General features: G+C 55.1%; 1 protein-coding gene and 1 non-coding gene across 2 annotated transcripts in view; both read right to left on the minus strand.

Annotated features, from left to right (window-relative positions):
* Positions 1 to 328: 328 nt before the first annotated feature.
* Positions 329 to 20,400, minus strand: part of IGDCC4 (immunoglobulin superfamily DCC subclass member 4) — a 31,595-nt gene continuing 11,523 nt past the window's right edge. The window contains exons 4-19 of the mRNA XM_012758731.3: positions 19,294 to 19,434; positions 15,556 to 15,711; positions 14,428 to 14,841; positions 13,713 to 13,877; positions 13,051 to 13,188; positions 12,100 to 12,270; positions 10,083 to 10,319; positions 9,853 to 9,954; positions 8,089 to 8,272; positions 7,296 to 7,423; positions 6,793 to 6,963; positions 6,414 to 6,551; positions 5,343 to 5,448; positions 4,655 to 4,883; positions 3,786 to 3,947; positions 329 to 3,240 (exon numbers count right to left, since the gene is read on the minus strand). Of these exons, the coding sequence (XP_012614185.2) occupies positions 2,830 to 3,240; positions 3,786 to 3,947; positions 4,655 to 4,883; positions 5,343 to 5,448; positions 6,414 to 6,551; positions 6,793 to 6,963; positions 7,296 to 7,423; positions 8,089 to 8,272; positions 9,853 to 9,954; positions 10,083 to 10,319; positions 12,100 to 12,270; positions 13,051 to 13,188; positions 13,713 to 13,877; positions 14,428 to 14,841; positions 15,556 to 15,711; positions 19,294 to 19,434 (3,053 nt within the window). The 3' untranslated portion in view covers positions 329 to 2,829. The remainder of the gene's footprint in view (positions 3,241 to 3,785; positions 3,948 to 4,654; positions 4,884 to 5,342; positions 5,449 to 6,413; positions 6,552 to 6,792; positions 6,964 to 7,295; positions 7,424 to 8,088; positions 8,273 to 9,852; positions 9,955 to 10,082; positions 10,320 to 12,099; positions 12,271 to 13,050; positions 13,189 to 13,712; positions 13,878 to 14,427; positions 14,842 to 15,555; positions 15,712 to 19,293; positions 19,435 to 20,400) is intronic.
* Positions 11,344 to 11,450, minus strand: LOC142871627 (U6 spliceosomal RNA). The gene has a single exon (XR_012919861.1). It is a non-coding gene; the product is annotated as a U6 spliceosomal RNA (small nuclear RNA).

Consider the following 20,400-nt stretch of genomic DNA (forward strand, 5'->3'; position numbering starts at 1 on the left):
GTGTGTGTAGCCATGAATAATTCTGGTGACCAGAGTTATACAGAATAGTTGTGGAGCTCAAATCTCCAGAACTTTTTCCCTCTTCCTTGCACCCAAGAGAGTTCAGAAAAGTGTGTGCCCATATGGAAAGAGAGCCTAAGAAAGTACCATCGAAGAAGGTCCCTTTCTTAAGTTTAAGTCTTTTTCCTAAGCGCCTGTGGAGGGAGAAAGATGGCTCAGTTCTTTCCCATGGCCACCTGCCATCTACCCCCAAAGCCACCATTTCCCATCCTGGTAGGAAATGTACTCCCTGGGGTAGGAAAGGCTGAGGAAATTCTAGTCACTGGCTCCAAAAGAGAATGCCACATTTCTGGAAAATAGTTTATTAATTCATTATAGGGACAGATACATGATCAATGCCTTAGCTTAACACTAAAGAATATCATATTTGTAAGAAGAAAAAATGCAGGAAAAATAATTAAATAGTATAGCATAAACTAAATACAGACAATTTGATTACACTTGTCATGCATCAAGAAAAGGAAGATTTTTAAAAGAGACTCAAAAAACTTAAGGCATCAATGGTAGGTGACAAAGGGATTAATACCCTGTAAAAGGCCAATAGACTCTTTTCTAATAAAAATACTGCTACAAAGACACAAACCTAACACTTCCAAATTACCCAGAGCCCAAATCATATATAATGCTAGTGAGTAATGGCCACTTTCTTATCAACTGTGAGTTATAGGCAGATACCAGATTTATTACTTATTTGCTTTTGAGAAACAATTTTCCACCCAACCTAATGGGTTATAAATTGTCTCATTTGCAGCTATTTAATTTAAACCAGAACCTCAGTGCCTGTTAAACAAGAACATGAAAAATGACTATGTGGTGTAATGCTAAGAGCCTACTGTTAAAACAGCCATTTAATTCAGGGCAGTTTTTTCTTAAAAAAAAAAAAAAAATCAAACCAGCAAAATAAAATGAGGCTTTTGACCTTCAGAGCAATGATGAAACATACACACTGGCGTTAGCCACAGCAACGCTGAATGCTACAGAAATAGTACGAGTGACAATTCTGTCTTTAACGAGATACAAAACCAACATTAATAATCTTTAGTGTTATCATAGGCTGGTTGAAGGAGGGGGAGGAGGTGGAAATGTAGGTGCGGATGTCAAACGTGAGTGACACCCGAGTATAATAAACACAGATGCTTTCAGGGTTTCAGGAAGCTGAAACTCCGCTCAGAGACATGTCACCATTTTTTAAAAAAAAGGAAAGATGGACTGGGTATTTCTAATCGGGCCCAGAAGCCAGAGTTAACTCTTGACATGCCGATCAGTTAAAAAGATGCAATTAGGGAGCAAAGACCCCCACTTTCTATGCTCCTGTGAGAGGGCTAAGGTGAAAAATCAGATAAATGACATTGTTTTCACTACACAGGAAATGGAAGTCAAGCTGGCAGGTCAACAGAAAATGACTTCAGCATTCCATTTAAAGAAAAAACAAAATGAGATGAGCCAACCACCCTTTTTCTGTGCAAGGACCTCCCTGCTAGCACCCCGGAGAATGGGGTTCTTCTCACCCCCACCCCAGATCAGGTCACATTCAAGGCCCACAGGGTGGGAAGGGGCTTCCCTAACTGCCACTCCCCTTCTGCCCCTTTAGTTGCTGTTGGGGAGAAAGGTGTGAAATCATCTCCATCCAGCAAACCTGCCTCCCTGCATAGAAGGGAGGGGATCATTTTATTCTGAGCCTCTGGGTCACAGTCCCCTTCTCTGTCTCAGAAATTCCCCTGTGTGACTTGGATTCATCACCACCTCCAAGGAGAACCCTCCCATCCCAATCCCAAGGAGACAGACACAGGGAAGCCAGAAGGTCTTCTCTGAACCTGCACTGGGTTGGGGACGGGGGAGTCTGCCTGGGGAGGAGGCAAGTGGAGGCGCAGAGAGATGGGGGGACAGGAGGGTGACAGCCAAGGTGAATGGTGGTGGACACAGGAGTGGCACGATGGCCTTGAAGCAGACATGAGGTAGTCACGTTGTTAGGGAAGGGTGCAGAGATTGAACCCAGGCAGGAGAACACAATGACACGGTCTGGGAGAGGCATGAGAGACCGCAGGGAAAGGGAACCGGGAGAGAGGACAGGAAGAGCATGGGGAGGAAGGGAGGGCACTGGAGCTGGGAGAGCAAGGTGGCTGGGAGACAGGCCACCAGAGTGGTGGAGGGCAAGGAAGGAGGGGAGCGCAAACTTCCTAAATGACAAAATGAAACACAGAGTGGCTCTGAGGGGAGCCGGGCTCACCCTCAGTTTGGGCCCCGGGGAGACGGGAGGTGACGCAGCTAAAGTGCCAGGCCTCTGGAGCCTACTCACACTCGACCCGGCCGGCCAGGAACACGGGCTGGGGCTGTCTGTCAGACAGGCATGGAGACACTCTCAGAGTGCGTAATAAAAGGCTGGGCGACAGAGGTGCGGGCCCACAGAGCAGCTGGGGACTGACCACTCTGGGCCACTGTCCTGACCTGGAGGATCAATTAGACCATAGTGACCAATGCCTGGGCCAAGGTTTCCCAGCTCACTAACCAGTACACACACATGTTCTCCACATGTGTGTATATCACATGTAGCTCTGTCTCATATGTCTCTCACATATCACGTATGTGTCACAAAGAAGTATGAGGGGAGCCAATACTCCATTTCTTTCTCTCCCCCCGCCACCAAAGCACCCTGGGAGACTCCAAAGGGCTTGATGATATATCTGCAGGCAGACATGTATACACACGTGACCATCATGTCACATCCTGGGATCCATACCAGCCCATCCCAAACCGCACCCGCTAGGGGTGCTAAGCAGAGGAGGAGACTGAGGCTCTGGACAGGCCTGGGCTGGCTCCTAGAGGGCAGGGGGCTTTGGGCTGGCAGCTGTTCCCAGGGGCCTCCTCCAGAGCCTCTCGGGGCTGGAGGTCTGGGTAGGAGCAGGAAGCGCTGGCTGCCTCTGGCAGGCAGGTCAGTCTGTCCGGCCCAGGGGCTGCCTGCTCACACCCTTCCAGTTCCCTGTCCAGCCAGTCTGGCCCTGGCCCTGGATCCCCAACACTTGAGATGAGATCGGGAGCCTCAGAAGGCAGGGGGTCCTCAGGCTCCGGGTCTTGGAGATGGAGGTCGGGGTTCCCTTTGGACGCACTAAAGTCCGAGTGGACGATGACTTCGGCCTCCACCTGGTTCCTGCAGGCTGGGGGTGGCTTCTTCCTCCCATTACCCTGCCCAGGGCAGAGAAGACAAGACAAGGTGACCACTGCTAAGAGTGGGCATCAGAAGAATGGCCAACACCTGTGGGGTGGACAGAAACTGACCCTCCATCGGAGTAGATGTCACACGGGGGTTGGTAAAGGACACACAGGAACTGTCCTGCCAGAGATGATGTTCTGACCCACGGAAGGCAAGAACAAATGGAATACAGCCCATTGCCCTTGCCCAGGAGTTCTAGAAGTACCCAACTCAGTCAGGGGCTCCATGAAGAGGAGGAAGGGCTGCGTGTGCTCAGGCCAGCCCCAGATCTATGGGATGCTGCTGTGGCTCACTTAGGTCCGGGTGCAGGAGGGACCGTCCCCAACCCAGGTGAAACAGGGTCCTGCAAACTGGCCTGTCCTCCACCTGCTCAACCTTTGCAGGCTCCGGGGGTCTCCTAGCCAGGCTTCTAACCCCAGGGAAGTTACCACCGAGGGGTCTCCAGCGAATTCGCTACTTTCTCTTCACAAGCGTGGGCACCCTTCCCTGTCCCACCCCTTCCTCCCGGGACGCTGACCTTTATGGCATCATACACCAGAGCCTGCAGCAACAGCGTCTGCCCGGTTCCAGCAGGGGGCAGCAGGGCCCGGGTCAGAGCGGGCCTGGGGCCCGCTGGGGGCAGCTCACAGCCTGCCCAGGCACCTGCCCAGCTCGGCCCTCCTGGCGGAGCCCAGGAGATCTGCACAGGGGAAGGAAGGGGACACTGAGGAGCCAGACCAGTGATGGCTGGGGGAGGGAGGAATAGGGGGGGAAGTGGCTGGGGCCCCTGGCTTTCTCCCTCCTGACCAGTCCCCACTAAACCCCCTCCTCAAGGCGCAGGGGAGAAGCCAGAAAGGGCTGAGGGTCGGTGGGGGAGAGCCGAGGATGCAGTCCTGCAGAGGAGTCTGGCACCAGGCTCTGCAAGGCCTGAGGGTCCCGAGCCAGGTGGGCTCTCCTTCGCCACCGAGGCAGGCAGAAGGCGAGGCCAGGACTGGTCGGAGTCGGACGGGAGGTGCGGCCACGGAGGGACGTGTGCTGTGGGGTCTTGCCTTATCCACTACAGCCCGGCTGACCAGCCTGTCTCCCCGCACTGGGAGGCCTGGGTGTGAATGGTCTCCCCGACTCCCGGGATGAGGAGGGATCTGAGTGTCCTGGCCACCCTGAGTCACCTGCAAATGCCTGTTGGGGGCCCTCCCCTCTGTGAGAACCAGGCTGGCCTACTCTGCCAGACACGGAGGCCCACCTGCCTCCCTGCCCCGCCAGCCCTCTCATGGAGGGGCCGAGGGTGCCTTCTATTAGCAGCTGGCCGGGAAGGGGACGGGTGGGGCAGCGCTGGCGGTCACGCACTGTGCTCTGGCACCCCCTGGCGTCCTGCGCAGGGATGAGCCAGAGTGGGCTCTGACTTACCTTCCTCTTGGAGTGACACCTGCCATCAGAAGCACTGCCACCAATAAGGCTGTGTACTTCAGCCCTGTCCTCCATGTCTGAGGGAGGGGGAGACCAGTCCTGGGGGCGGGGGTGTACGAGGGACTCCAGTTCGTGGGCAGCCGGGGGGCTGGGAGGGCCAAGCCGGGCTCTGGAGTACAGCGCCGGGTTTCCAGGGGTGGCGGTAGAGGACAGGCCCGGGAGGGCTTCCCTAGAAGGGAAGATGGAAAACGAGGCACAGTGGTCAACGAGTGGGGGTGGGGGCAGGACTAGGACCCAGTCCAGCCTGCGTCTCTGGGCAGGTTCCTGCCCCTCTCTGGGACTTGGTTTCCCAGTCTGTGCAATGAGGAGGAAACTCTGCTATTGCTCGGAATGGCCTGCACTGTGAACGGAGCCTTCTTCCATTCACAGTGCCGGCCAAACCTGGAGATTTGGGCCCCCCCTTTCCAAGATGCTGGCAGCTACAGAGGAAGTGGGAGAAGACAGCTCTACCTGGCCTTGCTGAAGGAGGTAGGCTGGGGCTCCCCTAAATCCACCCCCATTCCCATGAGTACATCACCCCGACGCCTTCATGCAAGAGTCCTGGCAAGTCATGGCCACGTTCCCTGTTCTGCAGCCACTCTGCAGCCCTTCCTGGAGACCTCCCCTCTCTGGGGTCAGACTTGCCCACCTGTGGGGGCTGCGGCGCAGGCCGGCACACATGCAGGCCAGGAGGCAGAGGAGGCCCAGGCAGACGCCCACGATGATGCCCGTGACTGAGTGCATGTCCAAGGAGTCTGTGGGGGGGAGAGGGGACAGAGCAGGTCAAGGACAGAGAAAGGACACAGGGGCCGTGTTGTAGATCAGGACTCCTCGTAGCTTCCTCAGGGAGCTCCCTGGCCTGAGTCTCACTTCGGATGCCTACGATCTTCTGATCAAGGACAGGTGGGCCCTGTGACCTCACAGGGACTACTACCTCTCCCTCTGACTGTCCCCCCACAACACATCTAGAGGTTGTGGTCACTCCTCATCAAATGGGCCTGTTGATGAAACACACGTCTTGCCTGCCTGCCATGCCTGATTTCAGGGTGTGCAGCACGTGCGGCTGCAGGGCCTGTGCTCAGATGGGCTCCGTGCTGGGTGTAATGCTCTGCTGTCGCTATCCTGGGCTTAAGTGATCCTCCCGCCCCAGCCTCCCAAGTAGCTGGGGCAGGAGGACAACAGGCTTGTGCTACCACGTCCAGCTAATTTTTCTTACTTTTTGTAGAGACAGGATCTCACTATGTTGCCCAGGCTGGTCTTGAACTTCTGGCCTCAAGTGATCCTCCCACCTCGGCCTCCCAAATTGCTGGGATTACAGGCGTGAGTTCTTACCCATTTTAAAAATAAAGAGCCTGGCATTTTCATTCTGCACCGGGCTCTGCAAATTATATAGCCAGGGCTGCTGCCCCTCTTGGCCCCATAAAGCTCGTTGCCTCACCAGGCCAGTCCTCCCATCAAAGCAATCTCCCGAAGAGACTGGTCTCTAAAGCAAGCCGGTCCCCCATGAATCTGAATCTCACCTCTCAGCCAAATCACCACTGAACCACACCTATTTCCCCTTCAAATTCCCCCCGTCCCCACCAAACCAGGAGGGCAGCTGTGCCAAACAATGAAAGTGCAGTTGTGCCCAGAGGCAGGGCTTAGAAGCCAACCTCAGGGGCCTCCGGGGAGCCAGGGCTGCCCCAGGATGGACCCCACTGCTTCCTCGCTGCCCTCATACCTGAGAGCTTCTCCTGGAGAGTGATCACATCCTGCAGGCGGGAGAAGGGTCCGGGCCCCACCTCTGTGCGCGCCCCCATCTTGAAGAAGTACCTGGTGTCGCTCTCCAGGCCGTGAACCTCAGCACTGAAGATGTTTCCTGGGGGTGAGGCAAGCAGGGACAGCAGGATGGGGGGTAGGCTGGGGTGGGGTGCAGGGTGCGCAGGGTCGCAGAACCGAGAGCCTCTGCTCCTCTCACGCAGGCAGCGGCTTCTGCCTGCTCCCCCCAGAAGCCTCTAGAACAAACCTCAGCACCACTCTCACTACCAGCCCAGCTGTGGGGAGGCTGGAAGGGGAAGGCTGGGAAGCTGTTGCTCAGACGCCCTGGGGCAGCCCCTCACCCTCTGTGGTGAGCAGGGTCCACTGGTGCTCGGGCTGCGTGTGGTTGCTGCTGTAGAGGATCAGATACTCCACGATCTCGCCATTGGGCTCCGCGGGGGGGCACCAGTGCAGCCGGACGGTGGACGGGGTCAGGGGGCTCAGGCGCAGGTCAGATGGGGGTGTCGAGGGCCCTGGGGTGCAGGGGAGGAGACGAGGAGAGACAGGGTCACCGAGAGACCCAGCTCTGGGGGCAGCTGGAAGACAGGGCACGAGGACGTGGCCTCCCTTTCTCCTCCTTCACTGGAACAAACCACAAAGCACAGGTGAGGTCTGGTCTCCAGTTGGGGAACTTCTGGAAAACGGGGGTGGGGGTGATGTCACCGCCACTCCTCCCTCCCAGAAAGTCTTCTGCACTCAGCTCTGCCCACACCTTGGGGCTCTGAGGGATGTTTCAGGAAGGCGGGCCGCTGGGGCAAGGAGGAGTTAGGCAAAAGACGGGTGGGGGGCGCCCGGGGCCACTCACGGTCAGGCAGGGTGGAGCGCTCCACCACGGAGCCGAAAGGGCCGTCCACGTCCACGCCGTGGGACTGCACGGCAAACTCGTACTTGGTGAATGGCTTCAGCCCGCCAATGAGGATGTCCTCTCCCGAACTACTGAGGCAAGAAATGTGACTAGTGCTCTCAGCACACTCTCTGAGCAGGGCAGACGTCTCCAATCTACTCCCCAGCCCTCAGCCTCAGCCCCTACCCTGGGAAGGAAAGCTGCTCCCCGCCATGGGGGCCACTGACATCACCCAGGGGACCTACAGAGAGGTGCGGATGTATGCAGTCCCATGTCCAATCTCCAGGTCAGGCCCCCTCCTCCAGGAAGCCTTCCTGGACTGATCTAAGTTATTCTCCATCCAGGGAACCATCTCTGATGCATCTTTTCCTGGGCTTGATTTTGCCTTGGAGCAGCTGTATAGATCAGCTCCTCAGGCTCTGTCTCCCCAGCTGAGGGGGGCGGGGGCGTCTGAGGACAGCGGCCAAGTTCCCTTTCCCATCAGATCGGGAGCCCTCTGAGGTTGGAGAACAGGTCTGTCCTGCGTCGCCTTCTCCACAGGTTGAGCACAGGGCTCTGTGGTGGCGGCTGGGCTCTCCTTTTCCACCTGCTACCATCTGGTAAGAGGCGGGCCCTGTGCGGCCCCTCGGTGTGCCCCAGCCCAACAGGTGAGCTGGGACATGTTCCTGAATCCCAGGCTCGCTGTGCTGCCCTGGCCCCGCCCACCTGCTCTTCCTTCCCCGGCAGCAGCGGGTGCATGAGTCCAGTCCCCCACCTGGTGTAGTAGGTGACCAGGGAGGCATTCCTGAGCCCCCAGGGGCTGAAGCGCACGGTGTAGTTGACAATCTTGACTGTGGTGAAGTCCGGCTTTTTCCACCGAAGCCAGATGGACGTGGAGCTGTTTGACTCTGCGTGGACGTGGGCTGGGGGCAGGGGCGGACCCCTCTGGATGGGCAGGTCTGGAAGGTGAAAATTAGAGTTTGGGGAAGGGAAGGAGGACACTCGTTGCTAAATACGTACAGTGGTTTACGGTTCCCAAGCCTCTTTCTTTGACCCTCTTTTTCGATCCGGTGAGTTGGGTGGCATCATTCCCACTTCGCAGATAAGAAAACGGAACCTCCAAGAATTTAAGTGATCTTTGCCACGGTCATACCTATCGCAGACTGTGGCACACTAGTACGTAAGAATGTAACACAGAAGCAGCAAATCACGGCAATTAAGAGCACAGACTCGGTAACCAGGCTGCTTTGGTTCAAAGCTGTGTGACCCTGGAGGAATTACTTAAGCTCTCTGTGCCTTCAGTCCCTATTCTGTAAGTGGAGCTGATGATCGTGCCTACCTCATGGGGTTGTTACAAGGATTAAATCAGCTAATATTTGTAAAGTAGGTAGCAAAGTGTCTGGAATATAGGAAATGCTATATGATGATAGGTGTTTATTACATAAACTAAAATTAACTCCAGGAGAGTAGGTGTCTTATCTGTGTTGTCCACCACTAAATTCCCAGATCGGAGCTGGCACATAGTAGACACCCAGTGAAATATCTGCTGAATGAATAAATGAACAAACTGGAACTGGAGCCAGGTTTCACGGCTTCTGGTGAGTGGTCTCGCCACATGGTTGAAAAGCAGCCTGGGAAGCATCGTGACGGGCCACTGAGGGGCCGACACAGGGCCACGAGGCAGTGGAAAGACTTTTGCCTGGGAGCCAGGAATTCTGGTTCGAGCCTAGGCTCCGTGGGACCCTGGACAAGTCCCCTTTCCCTCTGAGCCTCAGTTTCCTGGGAGGCCACACAGGATACCCTCCCTGTCTAGAGGGATAATCTGTGTGATGTAGGTGGGTATTTTATTTTATTTTATTTTATTTTATTTTATTTTATTTTATTTTATTTTATGTATTTATTTTGAGACAGAGTCTCACTTTGTTGCCCAGGCTAGAGTGAGTGCAGTGTCCTCAGCCTAGCTCACAGCAACCTCAAACTCCTGGGCTCAAGCGATCCTCCTGCCTCAGCCTCCCAAGTAGCTGGGACTACAGGCATGCGCCACCATGCCCAGGTAATTTTTTTTTCTATATATATTAGTTGGCCAATTAATTTTTTTCCATTTATAGTAGAGATGGGGTCTCACTCTTGCTCAGGCTGGTTTCGAACTCCTGACCTGGAGCAATACGCCCGCCTCAGCCTCGGCGCCCAGCCTAGGCAGGTGTTTTAAAAATTGTTTTAAGGCCAAACTTGGAGTTAGGAGTTACTGATCAACCATGGGGTTTCTCTCTGTTCAAACTTTCTAAATTAGCTCTGTTCGTGGATGATGAAAATAAGGTAGCAAGCAGACCTAACAGTGCACACACTGGAGTGTCTCTCTATGATACAGGGTGTCTGGAGCTAGAAGAGGGCCACCCCCTGACCCTAGGAGAATGGGTTTGGGGGTGAGCTGAGGCTACTAGGCTTCCTGCCCACCAGGCTGGCCCAGGGCAAAGGGAAAGGAGGCAGCGCACTGAGCCCTTAACGGAGCCCTCCCTGCCTTCCTCCCCCAGCCCCTCACCTGGCGTGGGAGCCTTCTCTGTCTTGCCCTTCCACACGGCCGCGTAGCCATCTTCGTGTTTGTTGAATGCCACCAGCTTCACCTCGTACAGCCGGCCAGGGACTGGGGAAGGTCACGGGGCTCAATGGCCAGAGGGACCTCTGGGGTCACTCTCCCATCACAAAGAGCGTTGTGTCTCTCGCTCCATGCACAGCTTGTCCCTCTTTCTTCCTTCCCCCCGCCCTCCTCACCTAGCTGGGTCAGCTCATACTGCTTCACTTTCTTCTTGAGCCGGACGGGGCCCACATCCCACGCCTGGTCTCCACGGCCTCCTGGGGGGCGATCAACGTCGGCCTCCTCCTCGGCCCCCACCTCCCGCCAGTACAGCTTGTAGCCAGAGATCTGGGTAGGGTGAGGAGGCGGCTGCCACGACACGACCAGGGATTCCATCCTTGCCTGCACCTTCAGCTCTGCAGGGGCAAAAGGGACTAGGGGCAGGGGAGGACGGGAAAGAAGGAGGAAGAGAATGGGGGACGAGGAGAAGGAGGCCAGGAATGGGAGTAGGGGAGAGGCATGGGGAAGAAGCAGGAAGATGGCATTCAATGAGAGCCTGACTGGCATTCTCCCAATGAGTCACCACTCAGCCACCACCCTAAGTGCCGGCCTGGGCTCGGTCTCCAGGTGAACTCACTATTCTGTAAGCACAGGGTGAGGGAAATGCAGAGGCAGCTTCTGGGCATTTGCAAAAGGGTCAGCAAGGAGCACCTCCAGGACAGGGGTGGGCACAGAGGTGGCCTCTATAAATCTCCTGAAGGAACAAATGCAGGCGACACGTGGCTGAGGCCGGGAAGGAGGGGTGCAGCCATTAGAGTGGGGAGCCCCACTTGGAGCCCGAGAGTGGAGGGCTTTCTATATGTCAGAGACTGTTTTAAGCACTTTGAACATACACTATAACTTTATCCTCACAGCCCTCTAAAACAGTGAAAATATTGCCATTCTCATTTTACAGATAAGAGAACTGAGGCTCAGAGAAGTTAAATAATTTGCCCGTTGTCACACAGATAGTGTGTGTGCCAGGTTTTGTCTGCATTTAATCACTCCAACTGTTTGCAATTGATTGTGTCTCTCAACAAAAACAACAATTGGCCGGGCGCAGTGGCTCACACCTGTAATCCTAGCACTCTGGGAGGCCGAGGCGGGCGGATTGCTAAAGGTCAGGAGTTCGAAACCATCCTGAGCAAGAGCGAGACCCCCGTCTCTACTATAAATAGAAAGAAATTAATTGGCCAACTAATATATATAGAGAAAAAATTGGCTGGGCATGGTGGCGCATGCCTGTAGTCCCAGCTAGGCAGAAGAATTTCTTAAGCCCAGGAGTTTGAGGTTGCTGTGAGCTAGGCTGATGCCACAGCACTCACTCTAGCCTGGGCAACAAAGTGAGACTCTGTCTCAAAAAAAACCAACAACAATCATCATTGAAACAGCTACTATTTTATTTTTAATAATTTTTTAAAAAATATGGAATGCTTCACAAATTTGTGTGTCATCCCTGCTCAGGGGCCACGCTAATCTTCTCTGTATCGTTCCAATTTTAGTGTATGTGCTGCTGAAGCGAGCACTACACAGCCACTATTTAGAGTTCTTATGACACGCTAAGCACTTCACTTACGATACACTGTAATCCTCGCGCCACCCCTCAGCAGTAAATGAAGCCTCAGATTTGTGAATGGTTTGTGAAGGTCACACAGCAAATAAAAGGGACACTAGGCCGGGCCCCGTGGCTCACGCCTGTAATCCTAGCACTCTGGGAGGCCGAGGCGGGCGGATTGCTCAAGGTCAGGAGTTCGAAACCACCCTGAGCAAGAGCGAGACCCGTCTCTACTATAAATAGAAACAAATTAATTGGCCAACTAATATATATAGATAAAATTAGCCGGGCATGGTGGCACATGCCTGTAGTCCCAGCTACTCGGGAGGCTGAGGCAGGAGGATTGCTTGAGCCCAGGAGATTGAGGTTGCTGTGAGCTAGGCTGACACCACGGCACTCACTCTAGCCTGGGCAACAAAGCGAGACTCTGTCTCAAAAAAAAAAAAAAAAAGGGACACTAGAGTCCAGCCCCTCACCTCTACTCCTGGCCTGCCTTACCTATGGAGCAGGGGAGCCGAGGAAGTCTCTGATGGAGGGGTGGGGGTGGCACTGGGTTCCACGGACACACGTACCCCACACGGCCACACACATACTGCATGCCTGTCTCCCCGCCCCCGTACCGTGGCTCTGATTGTGCGTACTGGGCGTCCGGTGCTGCACCCACTGGGAGGGGGCCCCGAAGCCGGCCCCTGTGCCGGCCGAAATCCGGACTCGGTACACCTTGTTTGGCTGAAGCAAGTTCAGCGTAAGCTGTGTCTCATTCCCTGGCACCTCGGTGGAGAAAATCTGATCTGCAGGGACAGCAAATATGGGGTGCTGGGTGACCACCTGAGGACCATGGCCCCCAGACTCCCCTGTGCTGACTCTTCCACCTCAGATCCGGCTTCCTCGGTGCCCAGCGGAGCCCTCGGCGCCCGGCAGACTCCACCCCCAGCTGACATAGGCCATTGCCTTGGCCCGCTGTGGGGAGAATTATGGCATGCTCTGCCCCGTCCCCATGAGCTGTCAATGACCAGGTGCAGGCACAAGGGGCTGGCCAAGAAGGCCATCCAGCGCCGCCTGGCTTCCAGAACCCTGACAAGGACCCCACGCCCAGCTTCCTTGCCCTTCTCTCCCTCGTAGCCCTCGCCCTGGCGCCCCAGCGCCCCAGCCACTCTCCTGTCCCTAACTCTTTATCCCTTTCATGACTCCTCCACCAGATGACCTACTTCTGCCCTCACACCCCACCCCAATGTCCCACCCTCCCCATCCCCACAAGCACACCTTCTGCCTCCCATCCCTCCTCTGCTTTGTGAGCTGGAAGGGACTCCAGGGATCACCTAGGCTACCTGCCTCATTTCCCAGATAAGGAAACTGAGGCAGGGACCCAATAGGATCACGTGCTGCGGCTGTAGAGGAGGGGGAGCTAGAAGCCAGGCCTCCCTCTGTCCCTAGCCCTTTGTCTTCCCTTGTCACTCCTGCTGCCTCTGCCCCCAGCCTGCACGATTTGTCCCTGCCCCACCACTCAGCTCAACTCCCTGACTCCCCCACGCTGGCCGTTCCTGAGCATGCCTGCCCCTGCCCCCACTCACCTTCCTTTCCCAAACCGTACTCTATCTTGTACTTCACCACCTGCCCATTGCTCAGGCTGGGGGGCAGGGGCAGCCACGCCACCCTGATGTCCGAGGGGTTGGGGCTGGACAGGGAGAGCTGGGGTGCAGCGCTGGGAACTGAGACAGAAGAACATCAGCGTGAGCTCCGCTCCACCAACGTGAAGGTGAGGCTCGGGAGCGGCCTGAGACTTGCCCAGGTCACCGAGCAAGTCAGAAGTAGGCCAGGGCCAGGATCTGAGGGACAAAGGGAGCCTCTCAGGGGAGCCCCAAGACGGAAGATGAGGGGACATTTTTCCCGCCCTCATAATCTTCCACATCCAATGAGTTAAGGTCACTGGTCCCGAACCCAACTGGATGGTACATGGGTGTCAAGAACTGCATTGCATGATATGGGCAATCACAAGACCTTGGCTCGAGTCTCAGCTGTACTACTGACCTTGGGCAAGTCACTCTCATTTTCTGGGCCTCAGTTTCTCCAACTGTAAACTGGGGAAAAGAACCCCTGCCCATGCTCTTACAGGGCACAAAAGATGACAGGAGGCAGGTAAAGGTGCCCTTACACTGGTAAAGAGAAGGTGAGCCACCAGCCCCAGGGAGTTCTCTGGGCCCCAGGCTGCCCCCTGCAGGTCCACTGGCCCTACCGTCATCCAGAGTGTGGACCAGCGCTGGGTTGGAGGTGCGGCTGGCCCCCAGCTGGGAGTAGGCCACCACGTAGAACTCATAATCCGTGTTGGGTTCCAGGTCCCGAACCTGTAGCTCCGTGGTGTCATTGTTCACTGCAAACTGGTATTCCACGTTGTCCATGCCTGGGGTGGTGACACAGGGGACGGGGGACTGTCATAGGGCCACCATCAGCACTGGCCAGTTGGAGTCTGTCTAGGAATCCTTCATATCTACCTGGTCTCTGAAATAGTCCATTTATAGCTAAATCACCCCTGATAATCCGAGCTGGAGAGTATAGGTTCCCTAGGCTTCTCATCTCACTGTATTAATTCCTCCTTTAGTTAGGAAGTTCTTTCTGGTGTCTAATTGAAATGACTCCTGGTGCAGTTAGCTAACTGAGGCGGGAGGCAGCTCCAGAACCACCAAGGCATTTTCCCTGGAAGCAGCAGCACCCGTTCCCTTCTGTCCCGTAACCACCACCACTAAGGGGAAGGGAGCAGCGCGCCACGCGTGGATTCCACACCAGGCCGAACACTAACGCTGTACCCCACGCCGGTCTCTGCTGGGGGCTCCTACCCCATCCCATCCCCAACGCTAGCCACCAGGCCACCCTTCAGTCACCCGGCCCGCGCTCCTCCCCGCTGCGCCCTGCTTGGGCCTTTGCCGGGCGTCTGCGGCGCCGGGCGGACGTACCCCGTGCCTTCTGGTAGTGGAGCGAGAAGCCAATGATCTGCTCGCTGTGCAGCTCCGGCCGCTGCCAGGCCACCAACACAGCAGAGCTGCTCAGTGGCCGGGCCGTGACCTGCGTGGGGGCGCTGGGCAGCCCCTCGCGCACCACCACGGCCAGCGATGCCGCGGCACACGCGGTGCCCGCGCTGTTCTCAGCCACGCACTGGTAGTAGCCGGCGTCCTGCAGGCCGATCTGCGTGATGACCAGGCTGCCGCCGCCGCCCTGCACCTTGACACGCCCGTTGGGCCGCAGCGGCGCCCCGTCGTGCAGCCAGCGCAGCGCCGGCCGAGGCTCCCCCGACGCCCGGCACACGAAGCGCGCTGTGCTCGCGCGAGTCCGCGACAGCGCCTCGGGCGCCTGCGAGATGGCGGGAGCCGCTAGGGGCGGGAAGGGCGACGCTGACCTCGGGCTTCAGCCACTGAGGTCCGCCCCCTCCCCCACCCCATCCGCCTCCTCGAATCACTCTAACCTCCCCCTGATTCACCCCTCCCCAAACTACTCTAGTTCAACGCACATGCGCCCCCTCCCCTCCCCCACTTACCCCAGCCCCACAATGACCACTCTCCTTCTCACCCTGATTTGTCCCCAGGCCTCCTCAGCCTCCTGGGAGTTCCAACCCCACCCCCATTTACCCTCCTCCTTCTCCCCTCCCCGCAACGTCTCCACATCTACCAGCTTTGCCCTCTCCATTATCCGAACCCTGAGCAACCCTGTCCCCCAGTTTTCTTGGAACCACCCAGAACACTCCACTATCTCCCCCAATAACTTCAGTCCCACCTCTCCTCCTAATTACCTAGGTCCCACCCTTCCCCAGCCCCCAATTACCCAAGCCAGGCTCATCACCCCTCTCCTCCCATCCCTGACTCAATTTCTCCCACTCCATCCTCCAATTACCTTGTCTATCCCAATCCACCCGCCCGCCTTCCTCGCACCCCTCCTGTGAGCTCATTCTCCCGAGTCCTACCCTTTCCATCCTCCAGGATCACGCCTGCCTCAGTCCCGCTAACACACCCGCGTGTTTCCCCCCAGCCCCAGCTAACCCGCCCCAATCCCGTGTGCCCCGCACCTGCTCCCTCCAGCCCCCGCCTTACCCAGCACGCGGAGCTCAGCCGCTGCAGTGGCGAAGTCGCGCGTGCGGGGCTTGTTGGCGCGACACACATAGACGCCCGAGTGCCGGGGATGCGCGCTGGCGATCAGCAGGTTGGTGCGGCCCAGGACGATGACATCCGTGGAGATGGGCTTCCCGTCTGCGGAAGGAGAGGGAGTTGTGCTGGAGGGGACGCTGGGCCTAGATCCACTCTCCGAATTTCAGAACCCTCTACACGCGAGTAAAGCGGACACAACAGCCCCTGGCTGGAATCTCAGCTCCTCCTCTCGCCAGCACGGTGACTCCACGGTGACGGCCCTACAGTGACGGCCCTACAGTCTCGTCTGTAATGGGAGGAGGTCCCTACCTACCAAAAGGGCTCCTGCCAAGCAGAGAGAGTAAGGTCTTCGAGAACCCCTGGCACAGCAAAGGTGTATAATAAGTGCTCAGGACACTAGCCAGTTATTAGTTACCATTATTATTAAATTCATTTCTCTCAACAAGGACACACTCCTTATCTATGGTCTCAGCGCAGTACCATGATGAAGACAGGGCTGGTAAGGTCTGACCAAACCAAAGATTTGAATATGCACAGAGACTTTTATCTTGATGTGAAATGAAAACCATTTTGAAAGCCCCTGCCTTATAGACATGACCAGAAAATCCGCAGAAGAAATGCAAATGGCTTAGAAATACAAAAAAAGTGTTCAACTCCATGTAATCAAAGAAATGCACATCAAAATACAAATGTTAATTTTCATGCAGCAAATTGGGATGTTTTTAAAAACAGTAAATTGCAATGCTGGAGAAAGGGCCATAAAGGAGCTCTATGTAGACCTTGAAGCCAGGGATTCCACTTACGGGATTCTTTTTTTTTTTTGAGACAGAGTCTCGCTTTGTTGCCCAGGCTAGAGTGAGTGCCGTGGCATCAGCCTAGCTCACAGCAACCTCAAACTCCTGGGCTTAAGCGATCCTACTGCCTCAGCCTCCCGAGTAGCTGGGACTACAGGCATGTGCCACCATGCCCGGCTAATTTTTTTTTCTATATATATTAGTTGGCCAATTAATTTCTTTCTATTTATAGTAGAGACAGGGTCTCGCTCTTGCTCAGGCTGGTTTCAAACTCCTGACCTGGAGCAATCCGCCCGCCTCGGCCTCCCAGAGTGCTAGGATTGCAGGCGTGAGCCACCACGCCCAGCCCACTTACGGGATTCTGTCCTGGGGAGATGGTCAGAATTACAGGCAAGTATTTGGGGACAGTGTTAGCTGTAACAGTAAACAACTGGAAAGGACTGAGAAATCCAACAGTTGGAACTGGTGAATTACATTTTATAATAGTTATTAAATACATTCAAATATTTATCGGGTGTCGGGAGGGTAGGAGGAGGGGATAGGCATAACCACAACAAGTAAGATGTGCCACGTTTGGGGGATGGACATGCTTGAAGCTCTTACTCGAGGGGAGCGGGGGGCATGGGCAATATAAGTAACCTTAACACTTGTACCCCCATAATACGCTAAAATAAAATTTAAAAAAAATACATTCAAATGATGGAGCTTTAGATAGTAATTAAAATCCTTTTTGAAAAACTTTTGAAGGAAATGTTTATGATATGCGGTTGAATGAAAATAGGACTTGGAACTATAAATACAGCATGCTTTCTCAGTTTGGGGACAAAATATACATATGCATAGAAAAAAACTTGGAAGATAATATACTCAAATATGCTAATTTTAATCTCTGAGTGGTAGATGTTTTCTACTTCTGTTTTTTCCCTGGTTTTCTACAATGAACACGTACTACTACATTTGCAGTCAGAAAATAAAAAACCAAAAACCCAGGCCCCTTCCCTGTCTTACTGGAGCAAATTCCCAGAGAGAGCAGTGCCCGGGGCCAGAAAAGAAGCTCCTTTCTAGACCTTGTCTTCCTAGGCGTCAGGATCCTCTGGGACTGCAGATTCTCAAATCTTTATGCAGGGACCTTGTCACTATGTAGAGACCCAGGGCAGGGCCCCATATTCTGCATTTCTAACTAGCCCTAGGTGGTAGACCCAAAGACCACACGTTCAGTAGCAAAGACCTGGGGCACTTGTTAAGCATTAAAACTCCTAGATCATGACTCTCCAGGGCTGAAAGGAGGGAATCTGCAGTGTCAGCAATCTCCCTGAGCGATTCTGATGCATGGCTAGGATTTGAGAAGTATTGATATTTATACAGAACTTCTGGGTGACAGCACAAGTTACCCGGGTAGTATGATGGTCCTGCTGCCCCAGGATGCCCCTAACAAGGCGGTGTCACAAGTCCATTGAGGAGGTCGAGGTCAGAGAGGTTCGTGAAGATAATAGCACTGTTCTGTTTCATCAGATCAGTAGTGGGTACATAGTTGTTCAGTGTATTATTTTTCTTTAAACTCTATATATTCATTATATACTCTTTTGAATGTGAGACATAAACAAAAAGGAGGTATAGAGTAATAGAATGAGTCAGGGAAGAAGGGGTAAAGAGAGCTGGATTCAAGACTTACTTGTGACATCAACTTGGGACAAGTCACTTCTTATTGACAAATGCAAACAAGAACAACCCTTGCTTCCTTTCTATAGGACTGTGGGGAGTGGTGCACCAAAAAGGGAACAGGTTCTAAAGCTTGGGTCCCAGCATGCCACCTGTCTCTGTGAGCCTGTTTCCTTATCTGCCCAGTGGAAATAACAGTTGTGGCCCCTCCGCTCCTGAAAAGGCTCTTGGAGGCTGACAGGAGAAGGAGTGTGGACGTGCTCGGGAGACTGCAAAGCGATGCTTGGCCAAGCTCTCTCATTACCCTGATAGCATCTCCAGTAACTCAGTCCTACTTGGCACTTCTCACCTTGCAGCCTGACGCTGTTAAGCCTCCCTTCATGTGTGTGTGTGCTTTCTCTCCCTCACCCAGACTGTGAGTTCAGAGGGCTGGGTCCTTGCCTCTGTCATCTGTGTTGTTTGTTTGTTTTTTAGATATGGGGGTCTAGCTCTGTTGTCCAGGCTGGAATACAGTGGCACGATCATAGCTCACTGCATCCTCGAACTCCTGGACTCAAGGGTTTCTCCTGCCTCAGCCTCCCAAGTAGCTGGGACTACAGGCATGCCCCACCACAACTTGTCATCCAATTTTTTTTTTCTTTTCAGGGAGAGATGGGGGTCTCCCTATGTTGCCCAGGCTGGTCTTAAACTCCTGGGCTCAAACGATCCTCTTGCCTCAGTCTCCCGAGTGACTGGGATTGCAAGTGTGAGCCACCCCATCTGGCTCCTCAGCGTATTCTGTTCGCTGTGACCAGCAGGCAGCAGTGCGCTGGGATGGGCCGAGAGCCGGCTTTGTAGTTACACAGACCAGCAGGAGGATCCTGGTTCCACGTGACTCGATGGCTGTGTGGCCCCTTCCCAGGTCTCAAACACTCACTTACAATACAGTTGTGAGACCAGAAATAAGTGGGGGACCTAGCCCCGTGCCACCCTCAGCTGGGTTGCGATAACGGTTTTGTGAGTGACAGCCCCAGAGTGCCTTGTAAAGGAAATATGCTACGCTGAGGGATGACTGAGTTTGTCCAGGTTCCCCACGCAGCCTCCGACATGCTGTTGCCCATGACACCCAGGCCTGGGATAGGCTCTGCCACACCAGCTTGGTGACCACCAACCATGCTCCCCGACTTAGGGGCACGTGAGATGCCACACCTCTATCCCCACGTCCTCCGCCTGCCCCTTCCTCTCCACTTACCCTGCCGGACCCAGGACACAAAAGGGGTGGGGTCAGCCGAGGCCACGCATTCCATCACCACACTCTGGCCGGACACCACAGTGGTGTTCTCTGGGGCTGCCACGATGACCACGTCCTGCCCCCTGGTGGATGCCAGGGCCCCTGGAGAGAAGACAGGCCCCAGGCAGCCTTACCGGTAGGCGTCTTCACATGCAATACCTCACCTGATGCTCACAGTAACCCGGGGAGGCGGGTGTGGCAGTGAGCGGCAGCGGTTCCATCTGACGGACGGGAAAGTAGCCACAAAGTGCAGCAGAGCTGGGACTGGACCTCACGGCTCTTTCTCTCGGAGTCAGGAGAACGGCCTAGCCTCTTACTCAGCACCAGAGAAGTGACTGCACAGACCCACACCTACTCCCTTCTTCCCTCCCAAGTGCAACCCATCCTTAGGCAGAGGACTGTTAGGGCCATGGATGGAGCACTGGACATGGAGTCAAGTCATAATTTCTAGTTCCAGCACTGTCAGTAATGTGCTGTGTGACTTTAGGCAAAGCCCTCCCCCAAAGGGCCTTGGGTTCCAGCGAGGAAAAGGCAGGGGGCAGGCTTGCGTTTCTGCCTACATGGCAGCTCCCTGAACCCTGACGCCCTGCCAAGTTCTTAGTGGGACCCTGGCCTCCAGAGCAGAGTGGTGAATACCTCGTTTGTCCAGCAGGTGGAGGCAGAGAGCCCGGGCACAGGCGGGAGAGGGACCCAGCCTGGGAGCAGCCCACCAGCTTAGCCCAGGAGGAGGTCAGAAGGGATGGGGACGAGGAGGGGCAGGTGGGAGGGAAGGTGCATGGCCAAGGGTGGAGAGGGAGGGCCCCTTGGGGAGCCCCAGAAGTGAGATCTGTGGAGCACTTGCCAGGTGCCAGGCACTTTCCATTCTTATCTCAGGGATGCTTACAACCCCTGTGAGCCAGACATTTGATAAGGAGCCCAGGGTCACACAGGTGGTGAGCAGAGAAGCCAGGATTCAAACCGGGTCTCTCCGACCCCAAAGCCTGTGCCCTTCCTACTCTGTCACACAGGGACAGGAGCTTTTCAAAGAAACAGAGAGGACAGGAGGGCTAGGTCACAGCAAGCAGAGAG

The sequence above is a fragment of the Microcebus murinus genome, chromosome 6, assembly GCF_040939455.1.
Source record: "Microcebus murinus isolate Inina chromosome 6, M.murinus_Inina_mat1.0, whole genome shotgun sequence".
Lineage (NCBI taxonomy): Eukaryota > Metazoa > Chordata > Mammalia > Primates > Cheirogaleidae > Microcebus > Microcebus murinus.